Here is a 27,837-nt window from a genome sequence, read left to right as displayed (position 1 = left end):
TTTAACCCCACCAAGGTGATATTAATGGTATTAAGAGGTGGGGCCTTGGGAGGTGATTAGGTCATGGGGTCAGAGCTTTCATGAGTGGGATTAGTGCCCATATAAAAGAGGTCTGAGGGAGTCTGTTAGCCTCATTTGCTCTTATGCCGTGTGGGGACACAGCAAGGAGGGGCCATCTATGAGGAATGGGCCCTTGCCAGACACCCGTTGGTGCCTCCATCTTGTATTTTTCAGCCTGCAGAACTGTGAGCAATACATTTCTATTGTTTATAAATTACCCATCTAAGGTCATTTTGTAATAGCAGCTTGAATGAACTAAGACAGACTCTGTGTGTTTATATAGTGCAGTGGTTCAGAATACACACTCTGGAGTCTGGGTGAGAATCGTGGCTTTGCAACATGCTTAATATTGGGTAATTCACTTTCAAATCTATCTTAATTGCTTATGAAAGCCAAATAACTGTCTGCAATGTCTTTGAGCTCAGATTTCTCATCTGCAAAATGGGAATAGTCATATTACCTTCTTCATAGGACTGCTGTGAGGATTAAGTGAGATAATCCATGTAATGATCCTGACTTAGTAACTGCTTCATAGTACATTCTTTAACCTGTTACCTATTATGCTATTACCATTTTACAAAGCTAGAATCATACTGTAAAACTGTAAACTATAAACTATTATTTCAACCATCAGTAAACATTTTTACATGATCTTAAATATTTCTCCACAATGTTATTTTTAATAGTTTATAGCATTTTGCTATAAGGCTATAATATAATTCAGTTAAACTCTCTATTATGGGACACTTAGGCTTTTTCCAAATTTTCACTATTTAAAAAAATCCTACAGATAAAATATTGCAAACTTTCATGATTACTTCTCTAGCATAAATTTTAAGAAGTGGCTGGGTCAATGGGCATGAAGACTCTTTGATGCATATTATTATATCTTCTACTGTGGATTTAGAAAGTACCCTGGATAAGAATAACATCTGGAAATAAATAGTCCATATATGTGTAAAGTTTTGGAGGCATGATGTACTATCAGCTGAGTGTAAATCCTTTACCTCCTTTCTCCCTGACATACACACTTTTCTTTCTACACCTGTTCACACCTTCTGGTTGGCATCATCTCCCCTCATTCCTCATGGAAGATTTTTGGCACCAGGCTTCTGGTTAAGCAAATTTACTTACGATTTTCAATTTGCTGGGAATTTTGTACTTAACCATTCTTTTCACTCAAAGTAATAATCTCATAGGGTTTTAGTATTATATATTAGAAATCCAAGTCCTACAACTTATAGATAATATGAAATTAAGGTAGAGAGAAGTGATTTATTTGCCCAAGTTGGTCCTCTGGACCATGCTATTGTTAGACAGATAATTACAGCTGGCTCATTTTTTTATTTTTAGGACCTATTCAGCAGTCAGTACATGTAGGCAGCCAGTTTGCTGCAAGAATAACTATTTGAAATAACTTATAACCTCCTAGGATTTTGTAGCAGGAAAGGACCATAGAGGTGGGGAAACTGAGGTCTAGATTGGTTAATGAGATGTATGTTGTTATGTAGCTATTAGTGACAAGTTGGAATAACAACTCAGGTCCCAGGACAGACAAGAAGCCAGAAGGTGTGGCTTGCTGGGGTGAGGTGGACATCACGTAGAGAAGGGATTGAACTAATTCTGCCTTGCTCCAGAGAGGGCAAAACCAAGACCAAGCAAACCTGGAAGTTGCTGGTAGCTAATTTCAGCATAATGTAAGAAAGAACATTTTGATAATCAGTACCGTCTAAGACTGAAATGGGTTTTCTTGAGAAGGAGTTGTTCCTAATTGGAAGTGTTCAAACAGAAACAGGGTAATAATTTGTCAAGTATTTTAAGAGAAAACAATGTTTAGTTTATGTGTCTGGTAGGGATAGATGACTTCTAAGATTTTTACCAAAAGTAAGATTAGATAATTTTGTGAATATATATTTTGGCAGATAGATTTTTTTCCTTGTTGATCTGTTACTTTCTAATTAAAAGTTTTTGAATATGAATTCATTATCTTTCTCATTATAAATGGGAGCAGATAAATTTTAATGTCTTTACTGACCCAAGACTCTATGGTTCTAAATCATATTTTTAGCACTAATTCAGTGTGCTATACACAGTAGGAGTTCAAAAGATAAATTTAAATTAGCTCTTAAGTTTGGAAACCCTATATTTAAAATAAATTGAGCTATAGGCTCCATGCATTTGAACAATTTGATTGAACTCAGCTGGTCTCAACCAAATATATCAGTTGATCATGCTCAAGAGCTCTAAATATTCATTAGCTTTTTTTTTAATTAAAAAAGGTTAAAATTAAAGAAGAAATTTGAGTAAATTATATTGTGGTGAGATAAAAGTGCTCTCTTATTGGGTTTCTGAATGATGATAGGAAATTATGGCTGGAATTCTTTCCCAGAATAGAAAGAATCCTTTTAATATTAAACTGAAAATATGATTTTATTATATTTCAAGTATAGAATTCTGAAAGATCACCCATAGTGTAATCATTTCATCCAAATTCTAGGAAGACAAGCCACATAAATGAACCATATTCCAAGAATGCTTTCAATTTTCAAGATTTCTTATCAGTAATAGAAACAGAGGTTCTAACAAGTTCATACTTGAGTTTGGTGAAAAGCTCTACTCTCAAATAGCAATCTAGCAAAGCTTTGATGAGTATTGGAGATAGCATCTAAGATGCACTCTCTGTGATTCTAGCCAGGAAGGGAAGTGGATAGAAAATAGCAAAAGCTGCTTTTTGTTTGTTGGGTTATTTGGGGGTGGGGGCTTCTCTTCCTTCGTTTCTCCCTCCCCCCAATACCCCCTACTCTTCTCTCTTTCTATCTCTCTCTTATTAGGAGGCTAAATATCCATGTTCTAATCAAGTATTTCATTTGAATTATCAACGTTTTGGAAACTTTTAATAATAAAATTGGCTCAAGATGGGCTAATCATTAGCTAGAATATCTCAGCCATAGCCTTTTACCACCAGTTAGGAGAATACGTGATATCCCAGGGACAGCAAGATCTTTTCTGTTTCAGACATTACGCTAGATGCTAGAGAGAGAAAAATGCCAGGCATGAACCTTGGCCTCACAGAGGCATAGCAAGTACATGGCATTGGTTCACCATGGAATCTAGACTAGACTTGGAGTTATTTCTGACCCAGCACTCCAGACAGTTATTGCTAATTTGTCACAGAATTGGCATAAGAGGTGACATCTATTCATTATCTCGGTGGGAAATCAAATGTTCTCTGTTAACAAGTCTATTTCTGACAGTCAAAATCATGGTTATTTCATATCTATAAGTTAAGATCCATTTTATTTGTATCCTGCTGAAATCTGAGTTTTTTTGAATGCCACTCTCAGAAGCATGACACAGAAAAAGCTAATTTTGAAAAAAGTTACCTCCACTGCTGCTTTTGCTCTTTCAAATTCTTCTTCTAAGGAGTGGTTTCTAGAAAGTAATGCACTTCCCCAACGATGTTCTTTGGTCAGTCGAGCCTGAAATAGACCAAACACATGCTGTTATGATATCAGAATCACAGGATACAAAAATACATGTATTTTTTCTTTTCTTGTCTCACTTTCCTAGAGTTTAAGAGTCATCTGTAATCGATGACATTTTTGGAGTACTTTGCAGGCATGATGTTGCCTAAATTGGGATGGTGTCAAAATGTGTGTGAGCCTGTACCCATGATTCTTCCAACAACGAGTCTCAGCCCTGACAGATTAAAACCAATCCTCTGGCTGTACTTCCCAAAGATCCTATTTTAATTGGTCTGGATTTCAGGTATCGATATTTTAGTAACCTTCCCCAAATGATTCTGGTCCAGCTAAGATATATAATCTTCTTGAGAAGGCTAGATCTAGAAACTGACATTCAAGCTTTCAGCTCATTAGGAGGATCAGTCTCAGGTAAAAATGTAAAAGCTGCAGAGATGGACCTGTGGCTTCCAGGGCTTTTTCCTTAAGTATGCAGAAGACACTTATGCAGAATTCTCTTTCTTTGACCTTCCCTCTATTGACACTGTCTTGTGTCCCAATTCTCAGGGTATTTCTCTCCGTTAAATAATAATGAGTCACTTAGATAAAATTGTATCAGTTAAGGCCAACTGCTTTGCCACAATTAACAGGCAATGCGATACACAACTTAGCTAAATGCAAATATTCTCAGAATATTCCCCCAGCCAAAATGTCTGCTGTAATTTAAAAAATGTTATTAATTTTTAATTTCACAAAAATGAAAACATTCTTTTTGAAAAAAATTAATCATGGAAAATAAGAGATGCACCATTAGACCTTTTTCTTTGCAGTTACATACACATTTATGCACCCAGAATCATGTGTACAGTAATACGTTTCAAAAAAATTGAAACATAAATGGTATGCCATTCTGCAATTTGCTTTTTTCCCACTTAACAATGTATCTTGGCAAGTTTCCACATTTAGTATGTGTAGATGTACCTCATTCTTTTCCTAAGAGATCTCCTAGGAAGGAAATTGCTGTAGTTTGATCAGACCGCTCTCCATGGACATTCAAGTCATTTCCAATATAATTATTTGTTTTCTTGTTTGTCTCCCTGCTCTACTGTGGGATCCATCAGGGTAGGGATTTTGACTGGTAACTTTTGTGTTCCTAGCACAGGGCCTGACAAGTGATGAGTGTCCACATACGCCTAAGGGCTGCAGGATGAGAGATTACACTAAGGAGACAGCCGGGCCTTGGGGAGTGGCAGAAGAGGGGCTTGTGGAGTGATTCTCCCCACCCTTTTTTATTGCAGGGTGTGGGTGGGGTGAGGTGGGGGACTTCTTGGCCCATGTGTTAGGTTGCTCTATAGCAGGAATGCTCAACCCTGCCTTCCATAGCGGAATTACTTGAACAGGCCCCAGCCCAAACCAATTAAATAAGAATCGCTGGGGGTGGGGCCTGGACGTTTGATGTTTGAAAACCTCCTCTGATGATGTTGAAAAGCAGTCATGTTTGAGAACCACTGTTTCCAACTTTCCTCTTCACACGGCACTTGCCATCTACACAGCTTAGCTTCTTTTCATTCATTCTCCACCATCACTGGTGCTGAAGAGGCCTCTCCTCTTTTGTTATGACACAATAGTCCTACCAGGGCTCACTACATGGCAGACAGTGCTCTAAGTGCTGTAGATACTCTAACTCATTTTGTTCTTTCCACAAACCCTTGAGGTAGGGATTATCATAGACTCCATTTTCAAGATAACGACATTGAGGCACAGAGAATTTAATTAACTTGCTCCAAGTCACCCAGCTAGTAAGTGGCAGGGTTGGTGCTTCAGGGCCATGCTCAGAACCACTGCTCATACTGTCTCTCATGAGAGACTGTGCTTACTTGGCCATTTTAGGAAGATGCAAAACTGAGAAAAGCTGCTGCCAGGGTGTTCACGCATGGGTAAGGAGTCAGCCAAGAAATCCTAAGAATACTGTGGACTGAAACCAATAACGAAGTAATCATGATCAACACTTCTGACCATAAACAACAGTCTTAGGCTGTGTTTTGCTTTGATGAATGTGGAAGGTTAATTTATTAAAACATTAATTTATGTTTGCTCCCCACTGTTGTGAATACTCCTATATCCTCAGTATTTCCTGGCACACAGTAGGAATTCCATAAATCGTCAATAAATATTTATTGAAAATATGCTGTCAGTGAATGAGCTGAAGGTATTTTCTCTCCTTACCCCCGGAAAGTGTTCTCAGTTAAGGTTTACTGGCCAATCCAGGAGGTTAAAGGGGAGCTTACAGGAGATTGAGAGGGTACCTGTGTTTTGTCCTGGACCTGGAGTGGCAGAGGTCTGCGCTAGCACAGCCCTGTTGCCCTGGCTTGGGGGAGCGGGATGGCTGCTGGATGCCCTGTGGGCAGTGCAGGGCTGAGGCTACTGCAGTGGTGCCTGTGGTCGGAAGAAGGAAGGGTGGTGGGGCACCTCTGGGCCTGCCTGGCATCAGCCTCATTGCTGGGTGGGCCAGGCTCACCGTCACCATGAACAAGTGGTCTCCCTTGTTCTCTGTGCCCCATGAAAGCTATTACCTCCACCCAACCAGAAACTGACACAGGGAAGGGAACCGAAAACATAAGTGAGATTGACTATCACATCATCCTGGCAAGCAGGGATTTAAAGGCAGATTAAAAACAAGTAATAAAAATAATTAGGATATTTCTTGTACTCCAGGATTGTGATAGCAAATTCATATTCACTGCAGAAGCAAAAGAACTTTTAATTACCCTGGCTTTAGTCTAAAATATGAAGTTTTTGTTTGAAACCAAGAATATCATATTTAGTTTCAGAGTAAACAGTCAATTCAGAATCTCCTAGAATTGAATTAACAATATTCAAATGGATTTTTTCTCACTAGGCTGGAGAGATAAATGCCAATAGGTTGCTATAAATCATAAGAAAGTTATGAGAGTTATATTTTATAAACGATGCTACACACCTTTATTTATATCTTGTAATAGCATAAACTAATGTGACTTTTGGATTATGGCTGAATATTTTTGTTCAGAAATTATATGGTACCTGGGATTAATATACTGAAAAGAACATAAAAACCTTCTATAGTTTAAAAAAGGATTGGTTAGTTCAGTTATAAGCTGAATATTTGTTAACTGGTCACTCTCCCCTCTTATGTTCTAATTTTGATTCAGATTGTGAAATATGCAGTTGTTTTTGTTCCTAACCTATGCATATTACATTTCTCAATTGACACTATTTTATCTCTGACAATGACAAGCCTTTAAAAGCACATGATTCTCCTCTGTTGGGGAATGTTGCTGTGGTCCTGCTGGAAGGAGGCTGGCAAGGATGGCTTCTTTGGGTTCCCATTTAATCACCAGAGATGAAAGAAAGCAAAGGTTAATAAAAGAGACAATTGTGTCCAAGTGGGAAAAATGGGCTCTCGCAGGAATGGGTGCCTCTACCTGCCACCTCACCACCTGTCATCAGGTGGTGTGTGATCACTTGCACTGCCCTTGCAGTGATTTCTTCTGGGCTCTCTCTCTGCAGAAGGCAGCATCTCACATGCAGAGAGGATTTACCACTGGCACCCCCTTACCACTGGCTTGTGACTGAGCATCATCTCCCAATGTACTATTTTCTGAGTGCTTTACTGCATACTTGTAAGTTTTCAATAAGAATGCAAAAAATTTTGATGGAGAACAGCTTTCTAATCATTTGGTAGGAGGTATCTGAGGAATCCAGCAGGTCTTGCGAAAGAAAAATGCATCCTCAGCTTTGAAAAAGGCAAAGTAAAGTTGCTTTGTTTCTTGCTATCATGCGGGAGCATTTTCTATTAAGTCAGCTTGCCCCTTGTGTTAGTTCCCTAGGGCTGCTGTAACAAATTACCACGAAGTTGGTGGTGACTTAAAACAACCGAAATTTATTCTTTTGATGTTCTGGAGGCTAGAATCCAAAATCAAGGTGTTGCTAAGGCCACGCTCCCTCTGTAGGCTCTAGGGAGAATCTTCTCCATGCCTCTTCAAGTTCCTAGTGATTTCAGGCTTTCCTTGGTTTATGGCTGCATCACTCTATATTGCTTCCTCTCTTCTCTCTCAAAACCCCAAACCTCCTCTGCCTCACTCTTTTTTTTTTGGACAGTGTCTCTCTCTGTTGCCTGGGCTAGAGTGCCATGGTGTCAGCCTAGCTTACAGCAACCTTAAACTCCTGGGCTCAAGGGATCCTCTTGCTTCAGCCTCCTGAGTAGCTGGGACTACAGGCGTGTGCTACCATGCCCAGCTAATTTTTTCTATTTTTAGTTGCTTAACTAATTTTTTTTTTCTATTTTTTAGTAGAGAAGGGGTCTTGCTCTTGCTCAGGCTGGTTTCAAACTCCTGAGTTCAAGCAATCCTCCCATCTCGGCCTCCCAGAGTGCTAGGATTACAGGCATGAGCCACTGAGCCCGACCTTCTGCCTTATTCTTATAAGGTACATGTGGTTGCTTTTAGGGCCCACTGAGCTAGTTAAGGAAAATCTCCCTCTCTCAAATCTAACTTTCTCATGTCTTTGGCCACATATAGTAATATTTATAGGTTCTGGGGATTAAGATGTGGACATGTTCAGTCTACTATAACCCTCATCTGACACTCTTGGGTCACAATATATTTGATTAACAAATTTAAATAAACATAAAAGTGCAGATGATTTGCAACCTTTTAAGACTGATAGGTTGTTAGGACGTTATAGTCTGGAAGACATGTTAACTCCAAAGGGGATATGATCTTATTGTCTTATAGAAAATTAACAAATCTTGTATTTAACTTGGCAAACTTATTTTGGCATTTCTTTCCCAATTGACTATATAAAGCTCTGTTCCTCAATGCTTTGATTTGGGAAACAAATCTGTTGTCTTTCTGCTGGTTCCTTCATTAATAAAATAAATTTTTAAAATGTGGACAAATGGTAAGAAATAAACTTTGTGAGAAATTGAAGAAGATGCAAATAAATGAAAAGATATTACCTGCTCATGAATTGAAAGAATATTTTTAAAATGCCTATACTACTCGAAACAAGCTACAGATTAAATGCAGTCTCTATCAAAATTTCAATGACGTTCTTCACACAAATAGAAAAAAACAATCATAAAATTTGTATGGGATCACAAAAGACCCTGAATAGCCAAAGTAATCTTGAATAAAAAGAATAAAGCTGGAGGCATCATGCTCTGACTTCAAAGTATACTACAAAGCTCTAGCAATCAAAACAGCATGGTATTGGCATAAAAACAGACATTTAGACCAATAGAACAGAATAGAGATCCCAGAAATAAATCCATGCATTTATGGTCAATTGTTTTTCTACAAAGGTGCTAAGAGCAAACAATGGAGAAAGGACAGTATCTTCAATAAATTGTGCTGGGAAAACTAGATATCCACATATACAAGAATGAAATTAGACCCTTATCTCACACTACATACAAAAATCAACTCAAAATGGATGAAAGACAAATGTAAGACCTGAAACTATGAAACAACTAGAAGAAAACATTGGGATAATGCTATAAAACATTGGTCTGGGCAAAGAATTTTTAGATATAGCTTCAAAAGCACAGGCAACGAAAGCAAAAATAGACAAATGAGATTACATCAAACTAAGAAGCTACTGCACAGCAAAAGGAACAATCAAGAGAGTAAAGAGACAACCTACAGAATAAGAGAAAATGTTTGAAAACCATACATTTGATAAGGGTTATCATCTAAAATACATAAGGAACTCAAACAACTCAACAGCAAGAAAACACATAATTTGATTCAAAAGTAGACAAAGAAGCTGAGAGGATATTTCTCAGAAGACATGCAAATGGCCCATAGACATAAAAAAATCTTCAACATCATTAATTATCAGAGAAATGCAAAACAAAGCCACAGTGAGATATCACCTCACACTTATTAGAATGTCTATTATCAAAAAAGAGCAAAGATATGTGTTGGAGAGGATGTGGAGACAAAGGGAATGCTTGCATACTGTCAGTGGGAATGTAAATTGGTATAGCCACTGTGGAGAACCATATGGAGGTTCTTCAACAAACTAAAAATAGAGCTATCATATTATCCAGCAATCCCACTACCGGGTATATAGCCAAAGAAAATGAAATCAGTATGTCGAAGAGATACGTTCACTCCCGTGTTCATTGCAGCATTATTCAAAATAGCAAAGATAATGGAATTGACCTAAGTGCCCATCAATGGAACAATGGATTAAAAAAGTGTGGCATATGTACATAATGGAATACTATTCAGCCCTCAAAAAGCAAGAAATACTGTCATTTGCAACATGGATGAACTTAGAGGACATGATGTTAAGTGAAATAAACCAGGCATGAAAGACAAATACCATATAATTTCACTTATATGTGGAATCTAAAAAAGTTGAACTCATAGAAGCAGAGTAGAATGGTGGTTACCAAAGGCTGAAGGAAGGGCAGGCAGGGTTTGGCTAGACGTTGATCAAAGGATATAAAATTTCAGTCAGATAGGAGAAATTGGTTCAAGAGATCTATTGTACATAATGGTGACTATGGTTAATAACATTCCTATTATATTCTTGAAAATCTCTGATAGAGTGTAGATTTTAAGTGTTTTTACAAAAAAAAAGTATGTGAGTTAATACATATGTTAAATAGCTCAATGGAGCCATTTCACAATGTATATCTATTTCAAAACATCCTGTTGTACACAATAAATATATGCAATTTTTATTTGTCAATTAAAAAACTAATAATAAAAAGAGGAAAACTTTGTGCATTTATATAATATCATGAATGAATGGTGTCAGAGCAAAATGAAACCACTAATATTTTGGTCCCCAGGCACTTTCTTTTATTAGCAGGCACTTTTCACCAGTGAAATACAACCTGCCTTTCCTGTGAAGTCTGACCTAAAGGACGCCATTACTGTCACAGGCTTCCTCCCTTCATTAATGTTTCACGACCCAACTGGATTATGAATCACAGGATGCAAAGGGCACCATATATCAGGAAGAAGAGGCAAAACCTCTCTCTGGGGATTCCAGGCTTACAGTTCATATTTTCTTTACCGCCTAAAACAACAAATAGAATCTTACTGTGCAAATGAAATTTTATTTTGATAGTACAGTTCCTATTTAGGGAAGTGCTATTTTCCACATTGTTAGAAAAGTCTTATCACTAAGACAAGTGTTTTCTACCTCACATTTTAGAACCATTCATTATGCCCAAGGAAACACAACATAAATGCTATGAAATATAGGTAAATACTGAATGTAAACAGAGGCAGTTTTCCAAGCGAGATTAGTATGCCATTACAGATTCTGAACATTTTCTGCAATTTAGCAGTGTGTCTAGACCTGCTGGTGTAGGACTGAGAATGAAATACAGATTATAATACATGGTAAAGATCAGCCTTCCTCTCAACCAAAACATTTTTTAAACGTCTAATTTTATTGTAGGCAAAAACTGTAATATAGGAAAAAATATATAAGTAATGCTTGTAAACTGCCGATATTGCTTAGTACTTAAACAGAGGAATAGTAAACACAACAATTACATCCATAAATTTGAGTTACAGCTGTTTTGGTAGCACAATGTCTGCATCAGTGGTTCTCAAATTGCAGTAGGGCATCAGAATCACCTGCAGGAGCTTGTTAGAAACGCAGATTTCTCAGCCCCACCCCAGAGATCCTGATTCAGTAGGTCTGAGGTGGAGTCCCAGAGCCTGCATTTCTAACAAGTTCCCAGGTGATACTGATGCTTCTGGGGGAGGGACCACACAAAAAAACCTCTGACCTAGATATTGGCATTGTCTGTATGTAAGTAAAATGCTGGAGTTCACAAAGGTACTCTAAGGTAGGCATTTTTCCTCCCTGTTTTTGCATGATTTTGAAAAATGTTCCACAGCTGTAGCAACCTCCTGGAAATACCTTGGCTTTAAAAAATGGCATTTTAATTGGTTTAAGCTAATGGGATTTTAGGATATTAAATCTCCAAAGAAGAAAGCATTTAGTTCCCCCTGATATTGATTGTTCTGAATGACAAGTGCTAGGTAAAGGGAGAGAAGAAAGAATTTAATAACTTTTTAAAAAGAATATTTTATCTTATTCTCTTTATTCAAAATTATGATTGTGATCAAATTATAATTTGAAAATTACTGTATTTTTGGCTGGGTTATCCTATAATAACTCTGCTAGCTGACTACTATGACAGTAATTCATAGCTTCTCATACAATCGCTTTAATATAATTGCTAGAGATCTCCCACCAAAACATATTGTAAAAACTCAGTATTCTTTCAAAAGAAATTAAAGGGAAAAAAAAGGAATCTACGTAATTATAGAAAAGGAAAATATAAAACTAGTAGACCTCGAGTGACAAGATATCATTTAATGAATGCGTCATTAAACAGTCTCTGGAATCAGACTGCCTGAAGCCAAATCCTAGCTTATTATTTAATATTAGTTGGTGACCTTGGAGAAATTACTTAACCTCTATAGTTTCATCTGCAAAATGTGCGTTCACTTATAGAGTTCTTTTAAGAATTGAGTACAATAATTCCTGTAAACACACATACATAGTAAATGCTCAATAAAACTTTGCTTTTGTTAATATCTTTCTACTTAGTGCCTATCAGGTGTAACTAGTAATTCATTAAAAAATATCTGTGTTTAGAGTACTTTTGGCTAGTGGTTGATGGAGACTAGTTGAATTCTTATACTAGAACAGATAACTTAAATGCTTGCCTCACTGAGACGCTCAGGATTTTTTTTTCTTAATCAGACATTTATACTGAAAGTACACAAAACAGCTGTACCTTATGTGTCAAGAGCCAACTCCCAGAGCTTTGTGCAAGGTGCTGCAGCATACGGGCCTATCTCCATTCTGCTATGAAATTCTATGCTGTAGAACATCAAGGGAAGTAAGAGCTGATTTTGAAAGGAGATGGACAGTCTATTGTCAGGCACAACTAAAAATTATTATTGAAACTAGTTTTAAGAATGATCAAGGGGCCAGGTGTGGTGGCTCACATCTGCAATCCTAGCACTTTGGGAGGCCGAAGCAGAAGGATCACTTCGGGGCAGGAGTTTGAGAGAAGACGGAGCAAATAGCAAGACCTCATTTCTACAAAAAATACAAAAAGTAGCCAGGCATGGTAGCACACACCTGTAGTCCCAGCTACTCAGTAGGCTGAGGTAGGAGGATCACTTGAGCCCAGGAGTTTGAGGTTGCTGTGAGCTAGGAATGATGCCACTGCACTCTAGCCTGGGTGAGCCAGTGAGACTCTTGTCTCGAAAAAAAAAAAAAAAGAAAGAAAGAAAATCAAGGATAAAATTTTGTCTATTTTTTTCTGCCTTTTAATCAACCATCAGCTGCTACTTCCACATTGTTAAATCTGACAACTGTTGTTTTCTCTTTTTGTTGGGATCCCCTTATTTTTTCACTTCAACAAATATTTGTTGAGAACCTACTATGAACAGCTTTCCTGCTACGCTGAAAGTGATCTTTCAGATTTCTTGCCTCTTGCCTGCCTTCTTTTCTTTGTTCCTTCCTTCCATTTTTGCTTCCTTATTTCCTCATTGTGTGTGGCCTGGAGGAGGAAAGGGGTGTTGATGCGGCTCCTGGACCGTTTTCCAACGAGCAAAACTATTAATGTTTATACCATATCTAATTGTGCTAGACACAAAGGTTTTGATACTTCTTATAATGTTGCTCATCTTTCTAACTTTTTTACTGCCTCGCTTATGGCTTTATGCATAATAGACGTTCAATCACCTTTGTTGAATTGAAATGGAATGGAATGAAAACCATCAGCATTTCTAAAAGTAGAGGGTTGAGAATAAATTTGGAAGGGGGAGGCACAAAATTGTATATGGTCTCAAATCAGATGACAATTCTAATTTGTCTTACAAAGATTCTGGAATAACACAAATTAAGTAAACTTACTTAACTCATATCAACCCTATAAAAGTAAGTAGTAATCAGGGTTTGCAATGAGGAGGGAAATAGACGGTTTGTGAGTTGTCTCAGGTGGATAAGCATGATGCGGCCAATACTGAATGGTCTGTGGTTGAGAACAAGGGTGTTAGAAGCTGATGGGCATGATTTGGATCCTCGTTCCTCTCTTCCTTAGCTGTACCACCTTGGGAAAATTACTTTTCTCTGAGATGCATTTTTTAATATGTGAAATTGGGGATAATAAAAGTTTATTGTAAACATTTCAAATAATATACAAAAATAGAATCTCATATGACACACATGAAGTAGGCATGTAATAAATGACAGCTACTAACATGCATTTCCTTTTACATGAGTCATTAAAAATTTAGAAAACATACTGCCATTTAAATTTAAATTATTCTCGTTTGGGATACTGTCAAAATTTAAATTGTTCTGGTTTGGAATTATGATTATGAGAAAGGAAGCACGTGCTATGCTAAAGTCAGCAAAATCAGCGAGTTGCATGATTGTGACTCAGCATTTGGGGAGACTCGCCGCTGCACATCCCGGTGAAATCTGACTGAGGTTTGCAAGAGCCTGTCTTGGAGCTTCCCTTCCAGTGTCCAAATTCGAAAAGGAAATGCTTGAGTCATCATTTTCCTGCAGGAGCTGAATTCTTTTTTTTTTTTCTCACCAACCCATTTGTGGAAAAAGCTAATTTTACATCATTACTGTGTTTTTCTTCAATTCTTCAAATGTCTAATTTTTCAGATTACATGACTTAAAAATAATTAACTCCAATTAACACAGTTTGTATAAGTGTCAAGAAACCTCATTCTTAAATAGGTAGATTGTATAATTTATTATAATCTGCTACACTGATTAACGTATTGTTGGGACTCAGAAAAAAAATGACACTCAAAACTTGGCTCTTTGACATGCTGAGTACTTTGAACTAATAAAGAAGCCATCTCAGAACCAAGGTTCTCTGACCTTCACCCTATTCCCTGTTTCTTACCCCTCCACCCTCTCCCAAAGCACAAAGAGAGGCTTCCTCTGAAGTTCCCTACTCTAAGGAAAGTTCCTCCAGAAGGAATGTCACTGTCTAGGGCCCACTCCTATAATCTCATCAAACAGAGAAGATTAAACTGCAAGGAAGGAAAACCAGAGCTGATCACACACCCATGGCCCAGACAAACTTTGTCCCAGTCTGTTCTTCCAGCCCATTCATCTCGCCTAAAAATCATTTACTTTTCCCTTAAAATTGCCTACATCCCCACTTTCTGGTCCCTTATGAAGAGGGTATTTACGTGTCAACCATCTGGCCCTTTCTGGAGTTTCATACTTTGCGTGGCCCCCATGTACTTGCATATTAATAAGTTTGTCTGCCTTTTCCCCTCTTAATCTGTCTACTGTCAGTTTGTTTTGTAAACTCAAATTCTCGAAAATTCAGGGAGGAGAAAGAAAGTTCTTTTCATCCCTATAGTATTCAAAACACTATTTAAAAGAGATAAGACTATGTTTTTCCTTTTTCTCATCTTAAAAAGAAAATGAAAAAACATAAGAATTCTTCACATTGTGAGCTTCCAGTTTCTTTGTGATTCTGAAAATATAATTTTTAAACACTGCTTGTAAATAGGTCTTCACCTACTGAATCACTGCCTCAGATAATTTATGTTGGTTTGAAAGAGAAGAAAATATTTCCTTTTTTCCTGTGAACCATCTGAGTGATAGTTTTAAGTTGAATTTTTATATCACCTTCATCATGGTTTTACTTTATCTGCATGAAGAGTTTGTACATTTAAGAGTAATATGCTTCTAACAGTTTTGATACCTTTTTGTCTTTTATTACCACTAGATTAATCAGGCTATTCTTTGTTTGAGTGACTTAGTGTTTCAGTTGTATTAAATCCCCAATTCATGAAATTTTACTCATTTAATCACAGGCTGGAATTAAAACTAGATTATGAATTTCCTTAGTTTAGGCAGGTCTTGATAAATAAATATAACATGTTTTTTAAAAAATACAAAATTAAGGCATAAATTCTTTATAAACAATTTATAACCTTCTAAAAGGATTCACTGAGATTTTTCTAGACAGAAAACTCTAATAGTGCATTTTAAACTGTGTTTTGGAAGATAATATAGGGAATGTCAGACAAATTTTCCAAAGCACATTGTGTTTTCTTAAAGTAATGCATGCTGGTGGGTAAAGTGGAAGGACAGTGTGGTCGGGTGGAATATGACAACCAGCAGGAGAGTTGCAGTCATTGGAATAATGAGATAAACGCATCCTGGGTCTCTATGGCAACCAGGCACCCAGCTGATCCTCTACCCCCGCTCAGTGTGGAACAGCCCACCTGTGCCAAGCCTCACCCCACTTGAGGAACAAATGTTTTATTGCTACATCAAATTGTTTCCAGGATTCCAGGTTACGGGACAGTAACAATTACCTTAGCTGAGTCTAGCTCTCTAATGCACTTATCAAGAAATGTTTTTCTAATAAATGCTATAAATTTTCTTTTAAAAAGGCACATTTATTATAGAATGAGCACAAAGGAAGAAAATACATTTTCATGCTTCATTTACAATTCATTAAGGACCATTTGTTCAGGAAGTTAGTGGACTTGTTTTCCAGCTGTGTTCTGGGAGCAGTAATGTCCTCTCTTGTGGAGGAGGGGTGTTGGTAGGGGTGCTATTGGTGCCTTAGAAAGGTTCCCAGAGGTCTTCCATTTCCTCCCTGCGTCCTCCTTCCCTTTGCCATTTACTAGTTGTGGGTCTATAGACAAGTTTCTTCATCTCACTGTGCTTTAGTTTCCCTGTCTATCAAATGGGGGTAATAATTGAACTTACTTCATTCAGCCATTTGACAGAATCATATGAGCTAATATATATTAGAAGTCCTTATCATGGCACTCAATAATATTTGCTATTATCTTAATTATCATTTTATCTCACCCCCAGATAATATATTGCCCCTCTTAGTTTCAACATTTTATCTAATAAACTCAAGAAAATTTCTCTTGCTCACTTTATCACACTTATTTTCCTTAAACACTTAGTCTCATCTCAACTGGAGTGTAGAACACATGAACATGGACACACACTTCTTAAGAGATCTTTGTGATCTTAGATCAAAGCTGATGCATTGAAAAGTGTTCAAGATAATAAAAAGATGGAGACTGGCCTTGGCCTTCTTTGGCTGGGAAGATGTGTTTAACTTCACTGAGACCCAAGAGTATCTTTAAAGTGAGGGGAGGCTAATAACAATTCATGGGATTGTTTATTTTATATAGAACACATAAAAAGCACATAGTAAAGTCCCTAATATTTAGTGGGTACTTACATATGGTAGTTCTTATGATTATCATCATCACTACTGCTAATGCTATAAGAATATATTCCTCGGCATAACATTTATTTTCATGTGGCAGTCAGGGTACTGATCTACTCCACAGGGCATAGATGTGAATGAACACTGAAGATGTAATTTCTTCTTCTTTGTGCTCTGTTACATGAATAGTGCTAATACAGGAGTAGAACAGATTTTGCATTGCAAAATAATAGAATACAAAATGTAGAACACGGCAAAAATGCTAAGTACACAGTGAATTCATTAATACGTTTTCTAGCCAAATATGTCTGTCTATAGTCAGTTATTTTAAGCATCGAGATAGCTACTGAGTAAGAAAGCACATGAAATACAATGTACTGAAATGTACTTCGGACTTTCTGTGAAAATTTAAATAAAATATTTATGCTATATATTGTCTATTAGAAAAGATGGGTTAATTGAAGCATTGGTTTTGTTACCTGTGCTGGAGTCACTAGCTCTAGCTCTGAAGCCGACTCAGAGTTGAGGGCACTTTTGCCACCACTCAGTTCTGGTTGAGATCTGTGCTCTGAGGACCTAAAAGGAATGCATCAAGGCGATTAATATACATCAAGCAACACATTCAACTAGACATTCAGCCAAGAAACCTAGTTAATTTCAATTGTTGGAAGCCATGATAACAAAGCTCTCATCAAAATTTTGATGGAAAAGGTAAGTTTTACATATTTTTATTATAATGACTACTTTCAGAATTTGAGTGGTTATAATGTGCTAGGTATTATTATCTTTGTTTGATTCAGAGTTCAGTTCAATTGCAGGCAAAAAGTAAATAAATGCAACATCATTTTGTCACAGAAAATTCTGTTTTATGAAAAACTATTATGGCTTTTTTTGGGGGGGGGCTGCTCACAAAGTGTCTCAGGCCATCTTTGTATAGAATTTGAAGTGTCATGGTAAGTGGAGATGTGGGAGGGCACCAGGAACCTAAAATAGGATGCTGCCCCTTAAGAAGCTTTGAAAACATGGTAAAACTCAGGTGGCCAGATGTTCTCATAGGCATCCATGGATTATTCTTAATTACTTCATTATCTGATGTTGGATGATTGACAAAGCCAGAAAACATTACATGTAGAACCAGAAGAATTTTATTTAACTACCATTTATATAAGGTATTGAATCTACTCACATCCATGGATATGTATATGCACCTATTTTGACTGATCAGCACAGTTACACGTTCAGAAAATTATCAACAAATGTGGAATTGTGGACCTCCCCAAATCCATTGATCGAATTGACTTAATTTTGGATGATTCAGATGAAATAATTTAGAGTTTGTAGAGGCCACAATAATTAGCATTGTTATATAGGGAGTTATACGTGGTTATATGTATTGAGATTTGACTTGACTTCTTATTTCAGTACATGAGAGAAACACTTATAAAACTGACACACAAATGGGCTACTTTCTGGTATCAAAATATCTTACCATAAGAGCTCTTTTGATCCAGTTCTAGATGAGCATGATTTTCTGTCTGCCATTGGGTGCCCCTTGCTATCTCCATGAAACTTAACATCATCCCATTTTTCCAGTTGTGTTTGAATGTCTATTAGGGAGAAAGGAAGGGGCAAGGGAGACAAGGGGAGTGCAAGAGATGAGGAGAGAAGAGGAGAGGAGAGGAGAGGAGAGATTAAGATTGAAGTCTTATCAAAGTAAACTTTACTCAGCTGATACTCTCAAGCTCCAAGATCAACCTTTACTTTTTTAATGTTGCATAAAAATTAGAATGCGCAGCTAAATAAAAATTAGACCTATCAAATAAATTGAATTGCTTTTATAGTTAAAGCAATCGCGTTGTTTCACCTGACTTTATTTCAAAAGCTATGTGCATTCTGAATCCTTTGTGTGAGCATGGGATCTGGTGTAGGATGTGCATACAAAGTGCTACCCTATCACCCTCTACCTAAGGCTTTGGGGTACTTTTAGCATGTTTCCAGAAAGAAATTCTGTTTAAAGAGATGAGCTTAGATGTTAAAAGGCGGTAGGAAGAAACCAGAACTTTTTTTTTATAGCTTTTGTATAGACCACTTAATTTTTCAGCACAGCACAGAAGGAATTTATAATGAGGATAGAAAGAAAGAAGGTGATGAAAATAGCCAAGAGAATGCTAGAACCATTTTCTCCCTGTGGCTTACAGGTAAAGAACCTGGTGTGACTCCCTGTCATTAACCGGTGAGTGACTATGAACAAACCACTTAAACAATCATGGGTTTTTTTTTTCATTTATAAAAAGATGGCTTTGCAGTTCTGAAGGTCTTTTTTTTCCTGTTCTTTTTAAAAATTGTGGCAAAATATATTAGCAAATAACAAAATTTACTATTTTAATGATTTTTAAGGGTATAATCAGTAGCATTAGCACATTTACATTGTTGTGCAGCCACCACTACTGTTTATCCCAAACTGAAACTCTCTACCCACTAAACGCTAATTCCCCCTTCCCCTTCCCCCCAAACCCTGGTAACTTCTACTTTCTGTCTCTGCGAATTTGACTGCCCTAAGTACCTCATGTAAGTGGAATCATACAATATAGGTTGAATATTCCCGATTCAAAATGCTTGAACCAGAAGTATGTCTTATTTTGGATATTTTTGGATTTTGGAATATTTGCATATGTAAAATGAAATATTTTTGGGATGCTACCCAAGTCTCAACATGAAATTTACTTGTTTCACATATACTCTACACACATACTGTGATGGTAATTTTATGCAATATTTTTAATAATTTTGTGCATGAAACAAAGTTTTGACTGTGACCCATTACATGTCAGGTGTGCAATTTTCCACTCAATGGTGGTGTGTCAGTGCCCCCAAATTTTCAGATTTTGGACGATTCCAGATTTCAGATTTCAGATTTCAGATTTTCAAGTTAGGGATGCTCAACCTGCATTCTTTCTTTTGCGTCTGGCTTATTTCACTTAGAATAATATCTTCAAAGTTCATCCATTTTGTAGTATGTGTCAGTAATTTATTCCTTTTTAAAGCCGAATAACAGTTCATTGTATGTATATACCACATTTTCTTTATTCATTCATTTGATGATGGGTATTTGGGTTGTTCCCACCTTTTGACTAGTATGAATAACGCTGCTTGTGAAGAACACTGTTCTTCAAAATGCTTTTAAACTAAATATTTCTACAACTTCTTCATAGGACATTTCTCAGAAGCAGAGAAATAGATGTTCATTTACATGTTTATTGCATTATATTGTAATATATTAAGTAATATATTCTTATACAAATGTATACATTTCACTTATTCACTTAATAATTGAATAACCCTAGAACACATGGACGGTGAGGAAATAGTAGTGATAGCTATAAAATTTTCCTCCTGACCTCAAAGAGGGATATGGCAGGGGAGAGGAAATCCTGTGTATGCAGGTGGTTTGAACAGTGGGTTGGTTTTCTTCCCTTTAAGATCTGTCCCTTGATGATCTCCTCTACACACATGGTTGTAATATCCATTCAGAGGCTTCTGACTTCCAGATACCCATTCAGTCCTCTTTCCCCAGTTCTAGACTTGTATATGTGACAGTCTATGGCACATACCTATGGAGAAGTCCCACAGTTTCCTCAATATAACAGGTTCAAAATGAACTCAATAGTTTCCACCTTGACTTCCTCCTTCACTCCTTCTCTTCTTCCACCTTCTCTCACACAGCTTTTTGCACACATACATATATGTATATATACACACACACTCCAGTCAGTCACAGCAAGGGAAGATACCTGTTCCCCTTGGCTTTCTGAAATGCCTGCCACCATTATTTTTCCCGAGAAAGGAGAGCTTCATTTGTCTGGTTCCAGGAGCTCAGGATTAAGCTGTTCTTTCTCAGAGGATGTGGAGTATAGGAAATAAACGTATGGGCTTCGAAGTTAACTAGAGCTAGGCTCAAATTCCAGCCCTTCTTACAAACTGAGATCTTGTGCAAGCTATTTAAATTTTAAAACCTGGTTCCTCATGTATTTCAAAGGGTTGTGATGATTTAATAAGATAACATATGTAAATCATGTAGCACAGTCCCTGGACATTGTAAACCACCAACCAAAAAACAGTACCTGTTATTACTGTATTGGATGTGTCCCCAAACATGTCTCTTACATGCTACCATTTCATCTGGTGGTCCCTGAGCCTTATGTTAGAATTGTTCACCCATGTGTTTCTCTCTCCCACTTTAGACTGAGTGCTCTTAGAGAGCAAGATTCACATTTTGTTCTTATTTGTAATTTAGGTGCTTAGGCAGGTGCCTGGCAGCTATGGAGAACTCAATACATGTGGGTGGATTAAATAAACAAATGAATCAATACCATGTATGCAAAGTTGAGCTCCTCAGCAACTATTTAATTCTAGCACAAAAGAAGTTATGTTCTGCCCAGTTTCTTACATGGGATTCACCTTTTCTACTCCTTTGTTTACTGTTTTAATGTCACTTGTGGAACTTGTATCAACACCAGCAGGACAGGTTGAGCAGCAGCCGTCACAAGCTACTTATTTTCTTACCTAAATCTAAGGATGAAGTCTCCGGGCCTCTGAGAGGCTGGGCTCTCTGCTCAGCATCCGTGCTGATGAGGTCAGATCCATTGGCCTTTTTCTTGAGGGATGAAGTTTTTGATGAGGGCTCTGACTTCTTACCTTTGGTTTGGGTTTGAGAGACTGGTTCACTCAGGTCGAGGAGATCTAAGCCAGTGGTCAACACTATCAGAAATGGAAGAGGTTAAGATAAAACGATTTATTGCTCTGAAATTATTTCTTACAAATAGGTTTTAGTTGGGTACAGAAGGATTTCATGTTTGTAGGATAGATTAGAAGCACTAAATTAAGTTAGGTTACTATTGATTTGCAAAGGCAGTTTTTGTTAGACTGGGAAGTTTGTTGCATGTTCTCCTATATTAAGCATAGGACCATTAAGTAAGACAGGACTTAGAACAGCTTCAGCAGTGATGAATAAAGCAGCAGTTTTGAATAAAATTAAAATGATAAAACTGAATCTGAGTTGAGGTGCTATTTACTTTATTGTTTTGCTTTATTTATACTAAAGGTTTATTTTAGATTGTAGCTTTTCCAGAGAAGGGTCAATCATATTCAGATTTAGTGCAGTTTTTGAATGTCTTTGTATTTTAATTTTAAACAACAAAGTGTATGGAGTATAAAGGAATGCTGTTAATCATCTTTTATTTAATTAAGCAGTTCAATCAGAAAATGGCATGCTGTTTGGGCTCACATTAGAGAGGTATTTTATAATTCATAGTTTATGAATAGGTACACATGTTAATGCCTTTGCTGTTTAATATGCAAATTTAAATTTCAATGTAACAAACTATAAAACTGTTACACTTTTACTTCCTAGTAGGTTGTATTAAATACTCTAATGAAGGCAGAAATAACAATTTGTTCAAATGCAAACTAGGCAAATGGGAATTTAAAAAGCAAGTTTTATAACCTTCAATTCTCCTTTCTTTTACAGTGCAAGTAACCAGTGTTTGAAGAGTTCACTGTGAGAAATGAAAATTCAAATTAGGGAAAATCCCTCCTGCCCACCTCTCCACCAGCCTCTGCTACTTCATTGTTGAGGACCCAGGGACCCTGGCTTCTGAGCAGCCTTGGTGGCTTCCTGGCCTAGGATCTCTTCACCAAGCTGGCTTAGGAAAGCTACTGCAGGACAGAGAAACTCCTTGTTTTAACCCTCCATGGCACAGTCTATAACAACGACTGTACCATATCTCTTCTTTAATCTCCCAGCTTTCCCTCCAGGTGGGGAAGGAATTTTTGTTGATGTTTTGATACTCTCCTATCTGCTTTTGCCTTGCACTTCAAGGCAGGGTCACAGCTCAATTGAAGGTACCATCATGATTTCCTTAGTATCGCACCATCTTCATGAGCTAACCATTCCTATGGGATCTAGAGGATGGTGCATCAAGCTTTACTGTTAATAATCTTGTTTGCTGATTCCAATCCCAAATTACAGTGCTTGGATGCTGCTGGAGAAATGGAAAGATCTGGCTCTATCATTGCTTAGCTGTGGAATTTGTTTCTTGATCTCTCTTAATTTTAGTTTCCTCATCAGAAAAATGGGGAATTAATATCCATCCTTTAGGTATAAGATGAAGATAAATGATCTCATGTGTGTAAAGTGCCAAGCATATGATAGATACTCAATAAATGTTATTTGCATTCTTTGGTGGCCAATTTGAGATGTTTTCCTTTCCTTTTCTTTTAGTTGATCCCTCCTATTTTCCCTGTTTCTTTCTATTGGAAGCAAGAATCAGATTTATGCACTGGCAGAAAGAGGAAATGCTACTGGGGATAAAGCTGAGGGTGAGACAAAGATATTGGTTCTACAGAGGATCCTATGAAGTAGATTTATCATAAAATGGCCTGGAAGTGTCATTTTATCTCAACTGAGTTTCCCTGAGGAGATGGAAACAACTTTTCAATGCTAAGATGCCCTGAGCTATGAGGAGTATTTTGTGACTAGGCAGTGTTGAATGTGGAGGAAAAGAAGTATCTTTCAGAACTAAGCCGCCTGGCTTAATGTCTAAAATTTAAGCATGGCAGGCAGCCAAGATAGGCTAGAATGCCGCACACTTCATATTCATTGAATGTTTAAATAGAAATTTCCAGACCACTGTTATGTTGGCATAGAATCTAGGCCCAATGTGATTTCCTTATAATAGGAGGAAGAAAGTTGATGACAGTCTATGGAATGCCATATATGTCTTCTTACTAATTGTGCAAACAATTAAGAATTAGTCACTTGCTCCTACACTGCTTTTAGAAGCAAATTATATAGGAATCATCTACTTGTATATAGGAAGTACATTTGTTACAGAATAATAACTGGTGAGTACTAATTTAATTCTATATCTGCTTCTCACCATTCAGAATAAATAAAATGCTAAAAGAGTGAATTGCAAATTCAGACTAGGCTCAGTAATGTCCTTCCTCCTCCAAAGTGTCCTGGGCACTTCCTGTGTTGGGCCTTGGGAGGTCAGTCTGCTTAGAGTAGTCAGAATAAAAAGGACCAATCAGGAAGTCCTGTTTTGATACTTTGGTGGTAAGCACAATGCTGTTAGCAGCACCACAGTGTAATGAGGCTCAGATTTTAATGAATTTCACTATATGAAGTAGCCAGAGAGGACAAACCATGGGGCAACGCTGACTGGTACGGCCAACGAATTTGCCTAAAGGAGCTGATGAGATCTCTGTTCTGTCATGTGAGCTACCCCAGCTATAAACATGTAGCTGAAGTTGTCTAATATAATGGGGTTAGGCATGATTTTTCCATTGAAGTCAAACAGATAAACTAGACTTAACTAATTCAATCAACTTTTTCTTAGATATTGGAATATGTAATTAAAACTACCATACTTACCAAATTTTGAAGCACTCTCAAGAGGAATACCATTAGATTCATGGCCACTTGAACTTCATAAAAATGTAGTTTGTAAATGTTACAGTAATTTTGCAGTTAGAATATTTTACCAGACAGCTATGGCAGATTATGAACTTTTGTTAAGGGTAGCTCTTTCCTTACGTGTAGGAAATATAGGCCCTTACATATATTAATAATTATACAGGTCCCATATGAAGGAGTGAGATGAAATTTTTTAAACCATGAAAAATGCTTCTTTTATAGTAACTGTTCACCCAATGGCTCAAGTTTATGGATAAAATGCTTTTAGATTGTATAGCTCAATAAATATAAATAATGATGTCCTATTTTTCTTGATTTTTAGAAAAGAGTTTGTTCTGTACTTTGACATATATTAGATTTGTTGGGAGATTTCAGAGCAATAAGTTGTTGTTGTAAAATTTATAGTATTACTTGTGCTATACTTTAGTCACTATCTTAAAAATATCTATTGTCTAGTTCCTTTTAGAGCATTTGCTATATGAATCTTTGTGTATGTATTTATTTGTCATATTAGCAATTATTTCAGCTTACCTATCATCTAGGGATTCAGTTTGAGAGGGCCAAGGGATTAGCTGTTTACCTGGATTGCAGGTGAATTAAAGAGAATTTAAGGATATTAATGGAAAAAAATGAAAAAGTTCCTTATTTTATCAGCTTGAAGTTATTATCATCATTGTATAATAAAAAGTTAACCTAATGTAGAATCAAGCAGAAACTAAAATAAGACAGTTAAAATACTGAAGAAAAAACTATAATTTAGAACTTCTATGAGGCAAAAGATATGTTCCTTTAGGGTTTGTAGAGAGAAAACCCCATCATTTGACTGCTATTTGGAAAACATAAATATTTACTATATGGTTTACTTTGTATTGATTTATATAAGAAAACTATTCCTTGGGAATTAAAAAAAATATAATGTTTCTGCCTTGAAATATACTTTTAAGATTTAAAAACACATTATCAAAAAGGAGTCTTCCTTCAGGATGAAAGTCAGTGTGAACCAGATGCACTGAACACTGAGGTCGAGGAAAAAAGTCTGCAGTCTCAGAATACTGTTTTTCCCTGATCCCCTATTTTGGAGAGTGTTATGGACAGAACTGTGACTGTCAAAATGTTTTTGTTAAGTTCCAACACCCAGCACCACTGAATGTGACCTTTCTTGGAAACAGAGTCATTGGAGATATAATTAAAGTTGAGGTTGTATAATTAAAGAGTAGGGTGGGCCCCTACTCATACATGGGTGGTGTCCCTAAAAACAGGAGAAATGTGGATACAGAGACAGACATGCAAACAGGAAGACACACACTGAGAGAAAATCTTGTGAGAAGATTAGAGTTATGCTGTTAAAAACCAAGGAACTACCAGAAATTAGGAGAGGAAGAGGGGCCTGGAACAGGTCCTCTGGAAGCACTATGATCAGAAGAAACACAGATAGCCTTGCTGACACCTTGATTTTGGCCTTCTAGCCTCCAGAACTATAAGATAATATAGTATGCTGTTTAATCCACTCAATTTGTGATACTTTGTCACAGCAGCCCTAGGACTAATACAGAGGGCAATGTTGTAGGTATTGGAATTGCAAGAAATTACACATTATTTTGATTTTTTTCTTCCAATATTTCACAAGTCTCTCTCTACATAAAATGTTAGAAAACTCAAGTTGAAAAGTAGCTTTTGAGTCAAATCTCAAGGTGTTGCTCTCTCAGGGTGGGTCTTTCCTAAATGGCTTAGTTTTCCCATCAGTGAGAAATGGAGAGTGAAAAAGAACTCATTACAATTCTCATGGATTTGCCTGCAATTAGTGACACAAGGCTCTCTGTGTTTTTCTACGGTAGCTTCCCAGTTTTGGAAGGGTGAGCTCCAGTTTCATAGACCAGGAGGATGAATCTGATCGGATATTATCTGAGCTTATTTAATGTCCTGCCTAGAATGTACCAAGTACCATTTTATTTTCTTGATTACTCAAAGTGATAGTTGAATTTAGAAAATGATTGCTTTGGTGTGATGTAAGAAAATCTAATGCAACTGAAAACAAAAGTATTGGGAATACTTACTATTCTTATCTGACATTTAACAGAAATGGTCACACCAGTTAGAGTTTACATTGTGTTAAGCACTTTCACAGATTGCTTCATTTAATCTTCCCAAGTGACTTGTGAGATACAGATCTTTGTGTTAGACAGATGAAGACACCGAGTCTTAGTTAAGAAACTTGCCCACCGATATAGAGCTGGGGTTTGAACTCATGGAGTTTGACCCCAGCCACTGTAGACTATACACCCCCATAAGGAGCCTCTGTTTCATGTTAGTTAACTCTTGTAATTTTTAGCATTTTGAAAACAAATCACAGTTTTCTTCTGCGATTTTCTTCACTTAGAAGTATGGTGAAAATATGCAAGCCAATAGCAAGCTGAGGCCACAATGGCAAGATGAAACGAATTTGACAAGACAGCATGTGATTAACCTTTTTTTTCCCCATTAAATTCCGCTCTGCACTTCCAACATAACCTTTGTTCTTTGATTCTGAACATCATTTTTTCATTCTTATTTGAACGACATGCCTTTCAATGTGAATGTTGACCAAATGAAATCAATGCAGAAAGTCTGCCTCTGCTAGGCAAGGTAATTTATGTCAGTGGTTCCTGCACTCGCTCATTGGATTAATACTTATTGATGTCTATTCCAGTATGTGTCAGGCACTGAGCAAATGCTGGCTTACTATTTGAGAATGTTTAATTCCAGAAGCATGTTCACATAAATTGTTGTAAGAGAGAGCAGTGACAGAAAATGAAACTGGCCCTATAATATCCTAAGGCTGTAGGACATTTTAATTGTCATTTAAATCCACTTGAAAATACGCCACGTTTTTATTTTACTGGACTTTTATAGGACAAAAATACAAAATATTTCCAGCAATGATTAGGCCACCAACCAGAACTTGAAAAATCTTACTCTGAAATTGATGCTTTTGTTTTTAAGATTTCCTAATGTGATGTGACTTGAAATGTGAATATATAAGTGTAGAAATATACATGGAAAAATGATTCATTGCTAATAGTGGTACACTTATATTCAACAAAATGGGTAATATACATTGCGGTTTCTCAGACAACATAAAGTGATTTATTAGTTTATGCTGAATAGTATATGTTCTAAAGTTTCACTTGGTCGCAAATATTATTCCCCATTTAAAATACATTATGGAAAAATATACATTTTCTTATAGCTAAAATTAACTTTATTTGAGGAACAGTTAAAAGTGACAGAATTACCGGCTGTATTGGAGGTTACAGGCCTTGCTATTGCCTCCGATTTGGTTTCACAGAGAAAGTCGTCGATGGAGGGACTCAGGAGGGGTCTGCTTTCTTGCTGCTCATTCACCAGCTGGGAACAAATGAACACAGGTGTCACAGGGTTCTCTTAAACTGCAGAATCAGATGAATTAAAATGCAGCCTTGCAACAAAATGAGAATAGCAAGCCTACCAAAAAGAAATACATACATAAAGTAAATAATGGGGTGGGGGCAAGAAAGAAAAAAAATATCAAGGGGTGGGGAATG

General features: G+C 36.9%; 1 protein-coding gene across 9 annotated transcripts in view; it reads right to left on the bottom strand.

The window, feature by feature from the left end:
* PEX5L (peroxisomal biogenesis factor 5 like) overlaps positions 1–27,837 on the bottom strand; it is a 215,719-nt gene that overhangs the window by 48,311 nt on the left and 139,571 nt on the right. For all 9 annotated transcript variants that reach the window (XM_012736993.2, XM_012736997.2, XM_012736996.2 and 6 more), the window contains 5 exons: positions 27,550–27,661; positions 21,364–21,558; positions 18,290–18,407; positions 17,280–17,376; positions 3,444–3,539 (listed from right to left, as the gene is read on the bottom strand). In XM_012736993.2, the coding sequence (XP_012592447.1) occupies positions 3,444–3,539; positions 17,280–17,376; positions 18,290–18,407; positions 21,364–21,558; positions 27,550–27,661 (618 nt within the window). The remainder of the gene's footprint in view (positions 1–3,443; positions 3,540–17,279; positions 17,377–18,289; positions 18,408–21,363; positions 21,559–27,549; positions 27,662–27,837) is intronic.

The sequence above is a fragment of the Microcebus murinus genome, chromosome 1 (assembly GCF_040939455.1).
Source record: "Microcebus murinus isolate Inina chromosome 1, M.murinus_Inina_mat1.0, whole genome shotgun sequence".
In the NCBI taxonomy this organism is placed as follows: domain Eukaryota; kingdom Metazoa; phylum Chordata; class Mammalia; order Primates; family Cheirogaleidae; genus Microcebus; species Microcebus murinus.
This window is presented reverse-complemented; position numbering and strand designations above follow the sequence as displayed.